Source organism: Hippocampus zosterae, chromosome 8 (assembly GCF_025434085.1).
Source record: "Hippocampus zosterae strain Florida chromosome 8, ASM2543408v3, whole genome shotgun sequence".
Classification (NCBI taxonomy): domain Eukaryota; kingdom Metazoa; phylum Chordata; class Actinopteri; order Syngnathiformes; family Syngnathidae; genus Hippocampus; species Hippocampus zosterae.
In genome coordinates, this window is record NC_067458.1 from 21,891,141 (window position 1) to 21,906,664 (window position 15,524).

General features: G+C 43.1%; 1 protein-coding gene across 1 annotated transcript in view; it reads right to left on the minus strand.

Annotated features, from left to right (window-relative positions):
* Positions 1-15,524, minus strand: part of notch2 (notch receptor 2) — a 55,547-nt gene that overhangs the window by 23,293 nt on the left and 16,730 nt on the right. The window contains exons 3-5 of the mRNA XM_052073125.1: positions 2,530-2,804; positions 1,989-2,196; positions 1,287-1,420 (exon numbers count right to left, since the gene is read on the minus strand). Of these exons, the coding sequence (XP_051929085.1) occupies positions 1,287-1,420; positions 1,989-2,196; positions 2,530-2,804 (617 nt within the window). The remainder of the gene's footprint in view (positions 1-1,286; positions 1,421-1,988; positions 2,197-2,529; positions 2,805-15,524) is intronic.

Here is a 15,524-nt window from a genome sequence, read left to right on the forward strand (position 1 = left end):
CAAACTTTAGTGTATGCGCAATCAAAGGAACCGTGACATAAAACACCCACTCACCCATTTTTTAATATGTTTATATTTATATTTATTGATATCCTTTTTGTTCTTTTACTTTCTCCCTTTCATCATTTTGATGCTGTAATTTGGGATTTTCTCCATTATGAGACAAATAAAAGTTTTCTTATTTTATCTTATCACATAAAGAAAGGAAAATTCCATTGTATAGATTAAAAAATAATCAGAATCCAATCTATGTTCGCAGCAAGTTAAAGAGAAATCATGGGTGCAGACACATTTTGGGACATACGTGATTGGTGAGGAGTTTCGTGATAATGTAAATACATATTGTGGATGATTGACTCGTCTATGATCCGCAAGAATGACACTTGTCTGTGTGATTTAAAAACTTTTTTTTGACTGAGCAATTTTTGGTTTGCAAGGTTAGGATTTTTTTTTTAATTTACACATTATAACATAAATAATAATTACATTCAACATCCCCCCCATAAAAAAAATACAATTAAATCAAATTTTAAAAAAGGCTTTCTCTGATAAGGACAAAATATCTTAAAATAGGCAAACATTCTGCCAATAATTCATCTCTATTGTTGTGTTCATGGTTTACATATATTTTTTTCTTAATTAATGGGACGTTTAATCAGTTTTTGTGATTTTATACTGCCAAATATCAAAATTAGCATCAGCCAAAAAAAAAATAAAAATCAATATGCGTCAGACCCGAGTCACGAATCGAAATGAATCAGATAAACAGGAACTTGACTGCTGGAAAATTCGAGGGACACAGTCATCTGCTTTATGTTGATTCGGTATTTCACACATTTCAAACACAGAGACAAAAGGCCGCACAATACCTTTGACAGAAACCCAACAACAGTAGAACACTGAGCTCTATTATGTGCAATAACTACAGGAGGGGCGTCCCCCTGCCCCGTCCCCACCCCGCGGTGTGTTCAGGTTGACAGAGAGGGGGTTGAATGGAGGCCGAGATGGCGCTTATGTAGACAAACGTCTCGTGTACATAAGAATTATGACATGCCCCGATAGTGTGGAAATAGCAGTTGCGTGTTTGTGGCCTCCACTCGCTGACTGTAGCAGAGTGACAGGACAGTGTGTTTCATACAAAACAGCCAGGAGGAGCTGACTGTTTGTATCTCAAACAATGCAATGAAACATCCTATATCTCGTTCCCCTACTGTCAACCAAAAAAAAAAAACGCTGACCCTGAACTTTAGAAACTAAAATGAGTTCCAGTGCATTTCCTGCCTTACCTGGAAGACAGTGACATGAATAGCTGGTTTCCGAACTCTGATGACAAGTGCCTCCGTTCATACACGGCGACGGAGAGCAAGGGACGTACGAGCTCTCGCAGTGTCGACCCGTGAACCCGGCGCCGCAAATACATCTGTGGAAGTAAAACTTGCTCAGTTGGCAAGAAACACTTTAGGCACTTCTTTGAAGTAAGAGTTCTCACGCCTATATTTTTCTTCATCAATTCGCTCCCATGGCAAGGCACGGCTTTTTAAGCAGTCGTTTTGGGTTTTTTTTTTCCCCCTTCATATAAAGTGTTTTCAATCATTTTTTTCCAGTGTTTAGACAAGTCCAAATTTAGAGTTCGCACCATGTCAGTCTGTATTAAAAAACTCGTTTGAAGGTGTTGATGTACTGTAAAATTCATGCTAATTTCTGTTAACCCTATGGGGTTTTTTTATGTTAGCATTAGGCTAATATACATTGGTTGGATAAAATATTATGGTTTGGGTGAATATTTTACCATTTAAATATAGTGTGTCAATTTGACAATAAAAATCAAATTGAAATCAAATCAAAATGTGTTTCAAGCACGTGAGAGCCGTGAAACTATGAAAAATATGTTCTTTCTACACTGCAGATTTTCACCCATTGTAGTGATAAACGTGGCTTCACTCGATATTGTGTTGGTTCAAACTGTAAACAGTGAAGTCGATTCTCACTTGTAGGAGCCAGGGGTGTTGACACACATTCCTTCATTCTGACATCTTGAGGGGGAGGCGACGCATTCGTTGGTGTCATTGAGGCAGCGGAGACCCGTGTAGCCGGGTGGGCAGGAGCAGATGTAATGACCACCTGGAAGAGCGCGGCATGACCCGCCGTTGGCACAGGGACTTGACAGGCAGCTGTCCTCATACTCGCATCGTGGTCCTAAGAATGGGAAGGGAAGGAGAAGTCACGTATTGATCCTTTTTTGCCTCCCATCATTTCCTCATTCAGCAAATCAAATTTTCTCATTGAAATTAATTGACATCATTAATCCGCATACAAAACAAAACAAAAAAATCACTGACGTCATGAACACATTTCAGCAACAGAGACTCCATGCGCTTCGCTTTTTAGCAACAGTCACATTAAATCTACATTAAAGTACATTTTTTTTCTTCTTACAACAAACTTTTTTTTTCCCATGACGACTAACAAGCAAACGAGTCTACCCTGCAGAAACGTTAGACCTGAAACCAAGAAGGCTTTTTCTCTTACCTGACCATCCTCGGGCGCACTTGCAAGTGTATTTGTCGAGGGACAGCAAGGAACATGTGCCTTTGTTGGCGCACGGGTTGTTGGGATAGCACGTGGAGTTCTGCGGAATTTGGCAGTGCTCTCCAATAAAGCCGAGAGGGCAGACGCAGGTGGCGCTGCCCGGTACAGGTACGCCGGCCAGCATGCCCACGGAGCAGTTCCCGCCATTCGAGCAGAAGCCGGGATGACAGGGGTCTTTATGGTGGCAGTATTCACCCAGGAAGCCTGGCGTGCATCTACACAGGAATTCCAACAACAATGTTAACATCTACAACTCCAAGTAGGCAGGACAGAGTAGCTGTGGTGGTAAGTTGTGTGTGTGTTGTCAAGATGGATGAATTTGCTTCCCAAACAACACAAGCATTACCCAAGTAGTCGATGGTCTCCGCACCTCCAGATGACATAAATGAAATGTTAGATTGCATGAATGCTTTCTGAAACTGTGATGTAATGGTTACGGTATCAAGGGGTGGATTTAAGTCGGGTAAAATTGCCTCCCCCAGTTACAAAATGGACAGGTTGCTCATGAATTGAAAGACAAAGTCCCATGTTGATATGAAGAACTGGGGAAAGAGGGAAGTTGATCTTGCTATCAAGGTTAAGCGAAGGTCAGTCATGGTGAAGAAGAAGTTCAAAAAAGCAGAAGGATGTGAGGTAGCGTCAGCTGGAAGTTGTTGACAAGGGCCGATCAGAAATGATCACCGGTAAAAAAAAATTTTTTTTTAAGCTTTCTTTTTCAGCCATTTGAAGCCATAAGAAAACTAAGCACATGATCTACCCAAATGTTTCTCAAGTCACACATCTGCATCGAAGCTGCATGAAACCACAGGCAGCCACTCCTGCTTAAGCCACTCCCCAAAGGCCACCCCTCCTGTTTCTGCCATCCAAACCGTTCAAGCCGAAGAAGCCTGTGTTCAGCTTGCCTAATGTATAACTGGGGGGGGGGGGGGGAAGAATAACATCGCTCAATGTATGATTTTTTGTCACCGCATTTGCTTCATTGGACAGTTTTTTTTTTTTTTGGTCTGGTGACGGCGAAGGAAATGATATTACACAACACAAAAAGTCCACAAAGGATCAGATCTGGGAAAAAGTTCTCTGTCAAACTTTCTATTCTGCATTTCAGGCAGGGCCTTGCCAACTGTTTCGTTTTGTCGCAAGCAAATTTCCAACAGTTCATACATTTTCCTGAGAGAGTCAGCATTGTTGTCGTGTGTGTGCAGGCGCGCCGCCGACACACCGTCTTGGGACTCTGGGCGATTGAGCAAAGTGCTGCCTCCTACAATGGGCCCCTACAAACGTACCTCCCAGGATAGGCTCAGGTAACATCACCGGAGAGCCCGTCTAGAAAATATGCCATATTGGCTTTCACAAAAGCTATCCAGCAGCATGCAAAAACTGAGGCACAATGAGGCCTACTGCTATTGAAAATGTTCAGAATCCTGTATTCTACCGGTCTATAATATTGAAAACATTCACTTGTCCATTTGATGTGCAGGGGTATTACTTTTTACACACTTTGCATCGCCATTCTACAGTAGCGTCTATGATTTTGAGTGCGTATGGCTTTGAAAGGTCTGACCTGGTTAGCTTGTTAGCCAGTCTGCTGCGTGAGCGGCTCGACACGAGCTCGTGTGTGTGAGTGTGCTAATTTCGCCTTTGTTTTCTTGCCCTTTATTCAGGTAAGCCCTTGAAAGCGCATGGGCGGCCTTGTTCATCCTTGACCACGTGTGGGGGGGGGGGGGGGGGCTTTACAATATGTTTTAACTTTTTAAACGCCATCAACGGCAACTGTCATTAACTTTTTTTTTGTTTTGTGGGAATTAGCAGAGAAAAGTCTTGGCCAACTCTGGTTTGATTATTGAACTGCGAAAATAAACAAACTGTCACGTCCCGTGTTTGCCAGCAGGGGGCGGGCTTTCTCTCCGCCGCCCACACACCTGTTACGCATTGGTCGGTGATTACTCTGCCTTTATTAGGACGCTCTGGCAGTCGACTCACTGCCGGAGAATTCCACGCCGTGCCATTATTCTCTCGCTCAGATTCCTACCTTGATTACTCGTTGCCTCCTAGCCTTGTGGCTGTTACTACGCGTCATTATTCTTCTCGTATGAAATTTATACACTTGTCTAATCAGACCTTCCTCGCCATTTGTTTTACGCGAGCGTTTTCGGTTGTTCCCTTTATTCCTTCCCTGGTCCTTATTTTGACCAACGCTTTTTGTTATTTTTCCCTGTCGGGTATTTTGTGTTCTTTATTAAAGACTCCCTTTGTTCTCTGACAAAATCCTTTTACGTGTCTGCTTTTTCGGGGATCCACCTCCTTATTTTGTTGTGCACGAAGCGATCTTTCCATCGCTTCGGGCACAACGTGACACAAACAAATAAATCAATAACGCTATGACCAACGGATTCCAGCATTGGGTCTCTTTTGGTTGCGATCACATGTATCAAAACAACACTTAAGTACAAACACGCACACAATTCATGGACACGATGCATGAGCACACACGCACACACTACTAACTACTACTACTACAACACTACTAAATAGAGTGCAAATCATTTCTAAACTTTGTCATATCTAAAATTGTTACACTGGTGATATTTATAAAAAACAATGTTGCGTTCAAAAAGTCAAGTCAAGTCAACATTATTTATAGAGCACTTTCAAACAGCCATCGCTGCATACAAAGTGCTGTACATGGAGCGATTTAACATACACAATAAACAGTAAGACAAATCCGTAATCAAGGCGGTAGAAAGCACCAAGCAGTAAAATCAAGAACAAATCTTAAGTCATGCTGAGTCGAACGCCAAAGAATACAAGTGAGTTTTGAGGAGGGCTTTAAAGCACATTTTCATTGCTGCTCTTGGTATTCTATAGAAGAAAAGGGCTGTTTTAAGAAAAAAATTATTTGCATGAAAGTCACTTTTAATGCATTTCTGATTTGGGTGAAACCAACCCATTTTCTATTGCTCATTCGAAAAACAGAATAAGGGACTTTTTTTTTTTTGTGCGATGAGAGAGAGAGAAAGTGTTAAAATAGCTTACATCAATGCGTTATGTTGGCATGGGTAGACATGCCGTTGCGCAACTAAACTTTTTTAAGTGTGAAAAGATCACAAACTTGGGGATCTTGGGAGATTTTACGCATGTTCTCCTCTACCACTTTTTCATTAGACACATACAACTCACATGTTGAGCACTTTCTTGTTTCTATATCTACAGCAGAGCAACCCAACCATATCAACACACACACACACACAAGGCCTCCCGAATCTAAACACAAACAAAGCCCGGTCAGGACATCACAACAAGCCGTCCTTCTAAGAATAAGGAATGCTCATTTTTGTTCAGCCAGTGTAATCTTTCCTCCCTCTCTCGCAAAAGTAATGACAGGGAACTCTGCCCTGTGACAAACATCTCATTAGTGGACTCTCACACAAAACCATGCGCGTCGCCATGCTCGCACCGGTGCTAGGTTTACGTTACCAACATTTTCACTTCTAAAACTACGGGAAATATGAGACGTAGTCACTGTGTGGCCGAGGGATGCGTCAGTCGTTTGCTGACACGCTTCGCCAATCACAGATGCTCATGCTGAGACACAAGGGGTTCTCGCAAAGGAGATGTTTATAGCAAGCTAGTGATGACTGTAGTTTCTTGGTTGGTTATTTCACTGCGATTAGTAATAAAGGTTACAAAGAAACAAAGTTGATGGCCTTTTTATTTTAATTGATAGTACAAACGCCCCAAAAATACAACATCAAACCGGTGACATTTCATTTTTGGCAATAATCTATCGAGAGCGAGTCATGCTAACAATGTAGCTGCCATGGGTTGTCACCTAGCACACACGTCAGTAAGGTGGGGGTGTTGCTTTGGGTAGAGAAGGGAGGAGTGAATGCCGCAGGGGAGCGGCGGGGGGGTAATGAGGCTACATTAAAATCTTGCTAACAGCTTCAAGACTACTGGACTCCAGCTTTATTTGCTCCACTTATTTTACTACACTTGAGTGGCGCCGGCCGGATCTTCAACTAAATTCCTCAGTAAAAAATGTTGGCTCACAATACAAAGCAAGAAAATTTTTAATCAATCAAGCGATGGTTCCAAACAAAAAAAAAAGTCTTAAAATGTCAAGAAACGAATTGTTTCTTGGAGCGTCTGACACATTATGACGAGCACAAAATCGCTGCAAGCGAACGTTGCTTCCGTCATTGCTCATTTACTGTGTAAATAACAACAACAAAAAATTATCAGTGATGGGAAGCTGAGCTTAATTTGTGCCACCGATGTTAGAATACGGCACAACTCCTCCAGGCATTATAAAAAATGGATTATTGGTCCATTTTGCCAGTCGCCAATCAAGAAAATGAACACAGAGAAGCTTTTTATTTCCTGGTATGCTTACCACTCAGATCAAATAGAACGTTCTAGATCAGTGCCCTTTAATTTTCACTCAGCAGTGGCCACTAACTGCAGCAAAAACTGACTTTGAAAGTAAAAATGTCAAAATGTTGCTGACGGAAAGACGGGAAGTTAGCTTCTCTTCCGCTGTTTTATTAAATCGCTGCCGTCCGACCCGTGCTGACAGAATCCAAAGTGTCCGAAAATAATAACGCCCGTGTCCTTCTGGTCCCGCAGCCCGAGAGAGTAGTTTGCTTTTTAGCCTCGGGAAGTTTCGCTTCCAGCCTGTGGCAAACAGACAAGGCTGTGCATGATTCGCATTATTGTCAGGGAGTGGTGTCTCGGCGGGGAGGAAGTATTCTGTCAATGGATTCGACATATGGCGCATTACTCAGCATTGTCATACACAACTCAACAGCGCAGGCAAGACTGTCGACGCGGATTCTTTGTCCTGTTCCGTGACGGCTTTTTTTTTTCTCCACGCTTCATCTTTTCTTGATCTTTCGCTCCCAGCTTTCTGCAGCCCTTCGTTACCTCTTTCTCACTCCTCCACCTCGCAGTTATGGCCCACTCAAGGTGTCAGGTTTCTGCAGCTGGTTCACATTAGCGCCCCCATCTTGCTAGCGCGCACACATACACACTCGCATACACACTCCTCCCTTCTCTCCTCACTCCTTCTCCCTCCTCTACCTCATGCTGACCTCAAGACTTTAGCGTCTGGCCGAGTGCGGCTTTCACTGAGCAAAAGGGTTGAATCTCACAAATATCGTCTCTCCCACTCGTTTCTTTGCTAATACATATAGCAGGCTCCCTGCATATTCCCCTTTGTGTCCCCCATCCACTTCCATTTGTGCCAATTGGCCCCGCCCATCCCCTCCACCAGTTCTCCAGAGTTCAAGCTTCAATTGAAGACCTTCCAACCCCTAATCTAGTCTCAAAGAAGACTAATAACTCCATCATGCCTCGCCCCTGCGGCAATCGCAGGAAAGCAGTGCCTGAGTACGAGCGCGGGAATACATCGGATCACATTTCAAACCATGAAGGCGTCTCTGCCTTGACTAAAGTCTGTTCAACACACTGTGGCCCTCTGTGTGCATGTTTGGACGTCAAACGTCAAGTGGATGATACATTACTGGCTTTATCGAATGACTCCACATGGACAAAATGGCTGCTTTGGTGCTGGGGTGTAAAATGGAACAAAACTCCCCCGCCCCCTGCGATATAAGAACATCAGCGCCTTTGTTCGCATCAGTGGTTATCTTGGCACGATTGCGGGTAACTTACTTTAGATGTTATCACTACGGTAGGATCATTTCTATCTTCACTGTGCGCAGTGAGGTTAGCTAGCTAGCAGTGGCTACACCCGGAAAATGCATCTTGCTTGGATGCCACAATTCATAAAACAGCTTGGTTTGGTTATTTAAATTCCAACTAGCTTGCCACCTATTTGCCGGCCAAGAGAAACTCTAGAAGCCTGTTAGCCGTCCAGCTAGCTGGTGGGATATAATCTAGGCAGCAGAAGCTTTCAACGGATATATTTTCACAGCTAAATCATGTAACAATGTGTATGCGCAAAAACGATGCCAGACGAAGGGGCATCAAATTTTCTGCGGTGCCGTGGTGTCACATTTAGCAGACACACCTACATCATTTGAGAGCAGAGACAAAGGCTTTATTTTTTTCAACATTTTTTTTGCCTCATTTTATATAGTTGATAATTTCTTTCTTCTCTGTGGTGTAGCAAATTTACAAATTATATTTAATTTCACTTACTAAGAAGCTGAATACTTAATCCATAATAAACACCAACAATATAGGAACAACGGCCCTCCCCAAAAAGGCTGTCAAAAGAAAAAAAAATCAAATCTAAATGGAATTAGCCTGAAAAAAAACCTTGACGAATGCAGGAAACTGAGCAGTCCGACTGGAAAAAAAAAAAACATCAGAGGAGCGAGAATAAGAAGTCAAAATAGGGTGGAGTCCACAGTAGGCTCATGTGGTAAAATGTCAGACTTTTTTTTTAGTGACATGCTTCAAAAAGACTCTTCAAAGAAACTGTGGTCGACAACATAGGACCTCAGCATGATGTTTAGTCATTATCTTGTCTTGCGGTTATAATGAGGCCTAACTTTAGACCTTCCAACCTTATGAACAGTCATTTTCTTCCTTACACATTTCTGTCAAAAACACACTAAGCAAATTTTGTGCCGATTTTAAAGCACATGGTTCTTTGTGGTTCTTGATTTCGTGTATGGCACCGTTTCGGAGTGTGAAAACATTTTATGTTGCCGTGCCACTTCGGCAGATACCAGTTTGAATGAAATTATTTGCAAAGCTTTGGAAGAGTGGATGACGACTACTATGCTTTCAAAGTAAAAATACACAACTACAACCCCCACGTGGAGTCACTTTTGGCCCACCTTGTCATCATCAGTGAGTGACGGAAAGAAACTGTCACTGGGGGCTGGTTGCTACATTCCCCACTGTCTTCTTACTAGTCTTATAGCAGCCTGATATGAACTGACTCATTAGCATTTTACGACGTGTTTGTTTGCTTTAGCGAATGGGTGTGAGTGTTTAAAATCCAACACACCAGGCTCCAGTAAAAATATATATTTTTTTAAAGAACATCAAAAAATGTCTTTTTAATTTGTTTCAGACGCAACAGGCAAGCCCTGATAACTGTGAGGTTATTTTTAACCAAAATGGGTTCACTCGTTTGTGACTCGGCCCATCGTTCCATGGAAGCCCTGATTCACCAGTGAGCCACATCCGACACAAAGAGGCTCTTATCATCGTGGCTCCACTTTGAACCACATCTAGCGAGCCGGGGGAGAGCCACAGGTCTTCCAGAGATTTGCAATCTCAGACACGACGGTTTATGGAAGTTTATCTGACAATTCGGACTCCATCTGCCGTGCTTCATGCGACGCTGCGCAAGGCTGTGCGTGATTTTATATTTTGTTTAGAATAATATGTTCTATGCAGCCCACTAGTCTACACACGGTATTCCCATTCATGTTGCGTTTGTGTAATATGAATTACGCAGAAAAATCAATTTGTTTTTTATGCATCTCAAGGAGGGCGGCCATTTTGCAACTTGGTGTCAAGGCTCACTTGTTTTCACATTTGACATATTTTAAAGAATGTTTTTGGTTTGACTTCCCCTTTATTGATTTGTTATGCTGATTTTGACAAAGTTACATTTTACAATACGGATGAACACAAAGTGCTTCGTTTGTTTTAATATTTTGCATTATTGATGCTAATGATCATTCCCCCATGCTATGTAAATGGTACCATTTATTAAGCAATTTTGAAATTCTGAAAAAGGCAGCACGGTGGCAAACCGTTGAGCACATCCGCATCACAGTGCAGAGGTGCAGGGTCCGATTCCGTCTCCGGGCTTCCTGTGCAGAGTTTGCATGCTCTCCCCCGTTCCCGAAGACAGCTGGGGATAGCCTCCAGTAAGCCCCCCCGACCCTTGTGAGGATAAGCGGATTAGAAAATGGATGGATGGATGGAAGTTCTGAAAATAGCACAGGAGTAAATGCGACATGAATTGCTATGATAGTGCCAAACGGGTAAATCCCTCAAAATGTTGACAAAGCCAAAGGCTACAAAAAAAAAAAAGAAGCGCAAGGATAATGAGGCTAGTTTCGTGATGTCCTCGGGCATCTCAGCCTCCAATGAAGCGGCTCAGCCATGGATGAATGAGTGACAGTCTGATGAAAGCAGCATAGCAAGAGGCAAATTATAGTTCCTCCCCACAGTTCTTGCCTTGACCCCCACCCCCCTTCCCCCCTTCACTTGTTGCTCTCTCATCAGTAAGAATTTGTGCTCTGGGGGTAGTTCTTCTCAGATTACCTGAAAAGAGACATCTTTTCTTTTCACCCCCTCTCTTCCTCTGTCTTCCCCACAGGCAAATTCTGCCTGTCAGATCAAAAAGGCAGCATGTCGACACAGCACAGATATTCTCTGTCTTTCTTTTTTTTTTACGTTTTTAACTGGAACCTGACAGTGACAGTGACCAAGCGTGGGGTGGAAAAAGATGCACTGTGTAGGAGTTAAACTTCATCTGTTGCAATCGTCGCCCCCTCAGGTATGTTCGGTAACTCAGCAGCTAATTTTCCGTTATGAATTTGACATAACATTGCCACCGGAGCACAAAGCACTCCCAAAATGCGCCCTTATCTTCCTCGCAGCATGGCAAATAGGCAGAGAAGGCGCAAAGTATGATTGGTATGTAGCAGTCTGTCACCTTTCAACGTCACATTTAAGGGCGGCGGTGTGTTAGTGGCACAATCTATGCCATAGTCAAGTCCAGGTTTTTCACCTCAGGCAGCTAGCAAAGATGAAATCTTTTTACACAGCAGAACTTTGAAACAGTAACGCACGCCTTCATCACATCTCGGCCGGATCACTGAACTTCGCTGTTCTTTGGGGTCAGCCGGTCCTCCGTCAAATATCTGTTAGTTCAAAAAGCTTCTTAACTGGAACCTCGAAGAGGGAGCAGATAACTCCTATTTAGCTTCCTGTGCACTTTAGAGTCTGTTTTAAGACTCTGCTCGTTGTTTTCCAATCGTTTCGTGGTCTCACCCTGCTTTACCTCTCTGAGCTGATCCATCTCTACACCCCAGCCTGGTAAAGTATAGTTTTCTACTTGTTAAAGTGGTTGATTTGTGAAGGGTTGTGTCACGTCCCGTGTTTGCCAGCAGGGGGCAGGTTTCCTGCTTGCCGCCTGCACACTTGCCACCCATTGGTGACTAATTACACAGGCTTTATTTGGGCGCTCTGGCAGTCGACTCACTGCCGGAGTATTCCACGCCGTGCCATTACTCTCGCCGAGTCTTTCTCTAGCAAATCATTGCCTTAAAGTCTAGTGACTGTTACTGCGAACTTTCCTATCATCTCATTCGAGATTCTATCGTTGCCAAAATTTATTCTCCTTGCTATTTTTTTACGCAAGCGTTTTCTGTTGCCTCCTTATTTATTTTGACCAGCGTCTTCTGTTCTTTTCGTCCATACGGGTATTTTGTGTTTAAATTAAATCTCATTTTTTCTGACAACCATTTTTTCTGTGTCTGCTATTTCGGGGATCCACTTCCTTATTTTGTTGTGCACGAAGCAATTATTCTATCGCATCGGGCACAACGTGACAGGTTGTTTACATCTCCTGCATGAGAACCGAAAAGCCAAAGATGTGAGTGCTCCTATTGTATGGTTGAGTCATTGCTATTCCACTTCAGTCCCCGGCGGGGTTGTCAGGTTGCTGAAGAAGACTGAATGCTAATGCCCAAGAATTGAGCAAACAATTAAACAAACAATGGCGCCACGCTCCCCTCGGTACACTTTGTGACTAAGAACTTGAAATCGATCCAATTCAACTGTGACTGCAGCAACTTGGAAGCAAGCTGGAAATGTTTAAGGAAATGTAATGAGATCGACCTTTGGAAGCGCGTTGTGAAAAATGTATGCGCGGCATGTGTTATTTCAGTCATGATACCAGACATGAGCGGCATACCGAGAGAATTCACGGATCCTATACGTGACGCATACCTTTTTCTTCACACCCAGACTTGATGGCTTGCAGTGACACTGGTTGGGCAGCTTTTCTAAACCGTGCCCTAAAAGGCAGTCCGGCAAGCTTTCCTCATCACTTTTGCTCTTAATCTAACATTCTTGCTGTCCAAAATGCCATCTATAGGCTCTCCAATCATGGAAAGTGGTTCAGGCTCAGGGGTTTTCATGATAAAAAGCAGATGTATACATTGGAAGTAGCATAGCTCTGTTTTTTTTTTTGTTTCTTTTAACAGAATCTGAAATGTCTTTATTGGCAAGGAATTTGTCTCCGGTAGTAAAACAAACAACTAGGATAAACAAAGACATGTCGAGGTTGCAATGGATTCTTCCGAAGATTCATTTCCAAGCCGTCAATTCCAAAGGGATTAATGGTGGAATGTCTCACCGGCTGTTCGTAGCTGCCATTTTGTTACTAGCGTTGTATCGAGAAGAACAATAGTGGCGACTTCCAATAGAGGACGTCGTGTGACTCACTCATCTTCAGACAAAAATGTTCAAGCAAACTATGAAATGCTGTACAAAAATAAACTAGCTTAACGCTAGCATGTAACGCAAAACACCACAGAATGGCTAAAAGCGTGAAGTCATTTAACCGATGGAGACATTCAAAACAAATGAAGCAGCAACACACACATTGGCATGTATTGTCATGTCCTGTCTTTCGGACTACTTGGAGAGATTGATTTCTTTGCTCGTCTCCAATGTTGCTTTTGTGATCGCTGCGGGACCTCTTTGCCGTCGCGGCTGGCAATTCATTCTCACTCGTATTTTAGGTGCGGCTTCAGCGGAAGGAAGGTGCCAGAGTATTACTTTGCTTTTGCCAAAGTCGCTCGCGGTTTTGGTTTTCACCGTATTGTATTTGTCTCGTTTGTGCCAGAGGTACTTACGGTGAATTTGGTTTGCGTGTAAGCGCTTCAGTTATTTTCTTTTTATTTTCTTCCCGCTTCCATCTTGTGATGTCTCTTTTTTTTTCTTCTTCCGCTTACACTGAAAAATATAGTTGTTGAATTGACTGATTTTCATTGTCACGTGGTTGCTTGAAAAAAAAAAATATCTGATGCTTTTTTAAGTAGACTATGCATCCGACTTTAAAAAAAATGTATCCGACGCACCATTTTTTTTCCCCACTGCAGTTGTTTCGACATTTTGTCATCACTGTTTTTTCGTTCCGGTATTTCCTTTTGAATCAATGAAACCTCGATTTGCTCATTTGTGGAGTCCGCTCAACGATCTATCCATGTGCCGTTTGCCAACACATATTTCCTCTACTCTCTGGGAAATTACTATAAAAAGAGCAAAACGCAATGCTGCGTTTCACTGGCCCTGTATTTCTTCCAATAGACCGCTAGCCATGTTGCAGGGCAATCTTTTAGGATACTGAAGGCGCAACGTTCTGACTTCCCTGTATTCACTTGGAAAAAAAAAATAATAATCGTAAATTTCACGTAAAAATCTGTATGAAAGATGAACAATACCACCATACACCTAAAGTTGCCCCTGCTTTAATCGAACGCGCATCGTCCGGTGTGTTCCCGAAAGCGCTACACGTGACATAACCACGATTTGCCAGGGCCAAAAAGCCCAGACAGACTGTTTACTTACAAGCGCCTGCCTTAATTCACTGATCAGACGAGCAAATAGAAAATGTGATTTGGGTAACAATGAGCCCTTTGAGCGTCAGCACAGGGAAGACGGGATCGAAACGGGCAAGTGTGTGTATACCGAGTCCGTGTCTGTGGGCGGAAAGAAGGGGGGAAAAAAAACAAAAACGAAACGCAACCGATGAGTTAATCGGTATTACAGTAGGCGAGCACTTTTGTCAGATGACTCTTAAAACTGAAAGAGTCCCCTCTGTGCGGACTCCGTTTTTATCATTTTGATCATCACCCAATAAAACAAGGAGTCAATGTTCACAAGAGCCAAGTGGAAGCGCTAGAAACGGTCCGTTTTCAAACCTCCTCTACTGGCATCAGCTGAAAACCTTCTGATTCTAGTTAATCCTCTATTAGCCACTAAAGACAGTCAGGATGACCTTAAACATGTCACCTGATATTTTGCCGTTAATTTGGCTTCACTGCGCGAGACAGATACGCTAGTTACGCCATCCATGATGTGCTGTGTCCGTTTTGGACTAAGAGAGAGTCAAGAGCGTGAGAAGAGGGCCCCGAGTAAATCAATGTTGTTTAATATCCACCGTGAGCACCGGCCAAGGAATGTGTCATTCAGTCCGTTTGTTGCTCGATTTATTGGCGGGCGCTTGATAATCAAACGGTAATCAAGGTGATCTATCCCAGATTGGGGCCCCCTGCCCGTGTCGTCTTTTAGATGAGAGACAAGAAATTGGAAATAAAGTCGATGAAGAAATTTGCCCGTCGCCGGGGCCGCACGTGGCGCATCTCTCGAGCCGCCGGGATACGCACACGGAAGAATGAGACTCACTATCTGACCTTCGAGAAGACAGAAAGAATGTCAAACAGCGAGTAAGATATGTGGCCTGCTCCGTCTTCCCCTTTAAGTACGAGCATTCCCAAAGGTGTGGGAACCAAAACGCAGCGCGATTCACACTACACCTGATGAAATTTGTTCACGGGCCAACGCGGTAATTACATTTGCGGCGTTTTAATTAGAAGGGAAGAAAAAGGTGTCGGAAAGCAAGGGCTCAGAGGGTGTACACTCAACGGGACAAATCAGTCAAAGGGCCGAATCGCAAACTGTCGATGGCGGAAACAAATATGGTGGATTGGCCATCTCCGATTTTCCAAAAACCACAATCATCCATCCCAAATTCGGCTCATACTGTAACTCGACTCTGAACTAAGACTGAACTTGACTCGAGTAAGCAACTATGAATTAAGAGGTACCAACTTACTCAAAAAACTCAAAACAAGAACAAACATCAAGCAAAAGAAGTGTATCTAGCAAAGGTGTTAATCTATGGAATAATCTCGAAACGGACCTAAAAA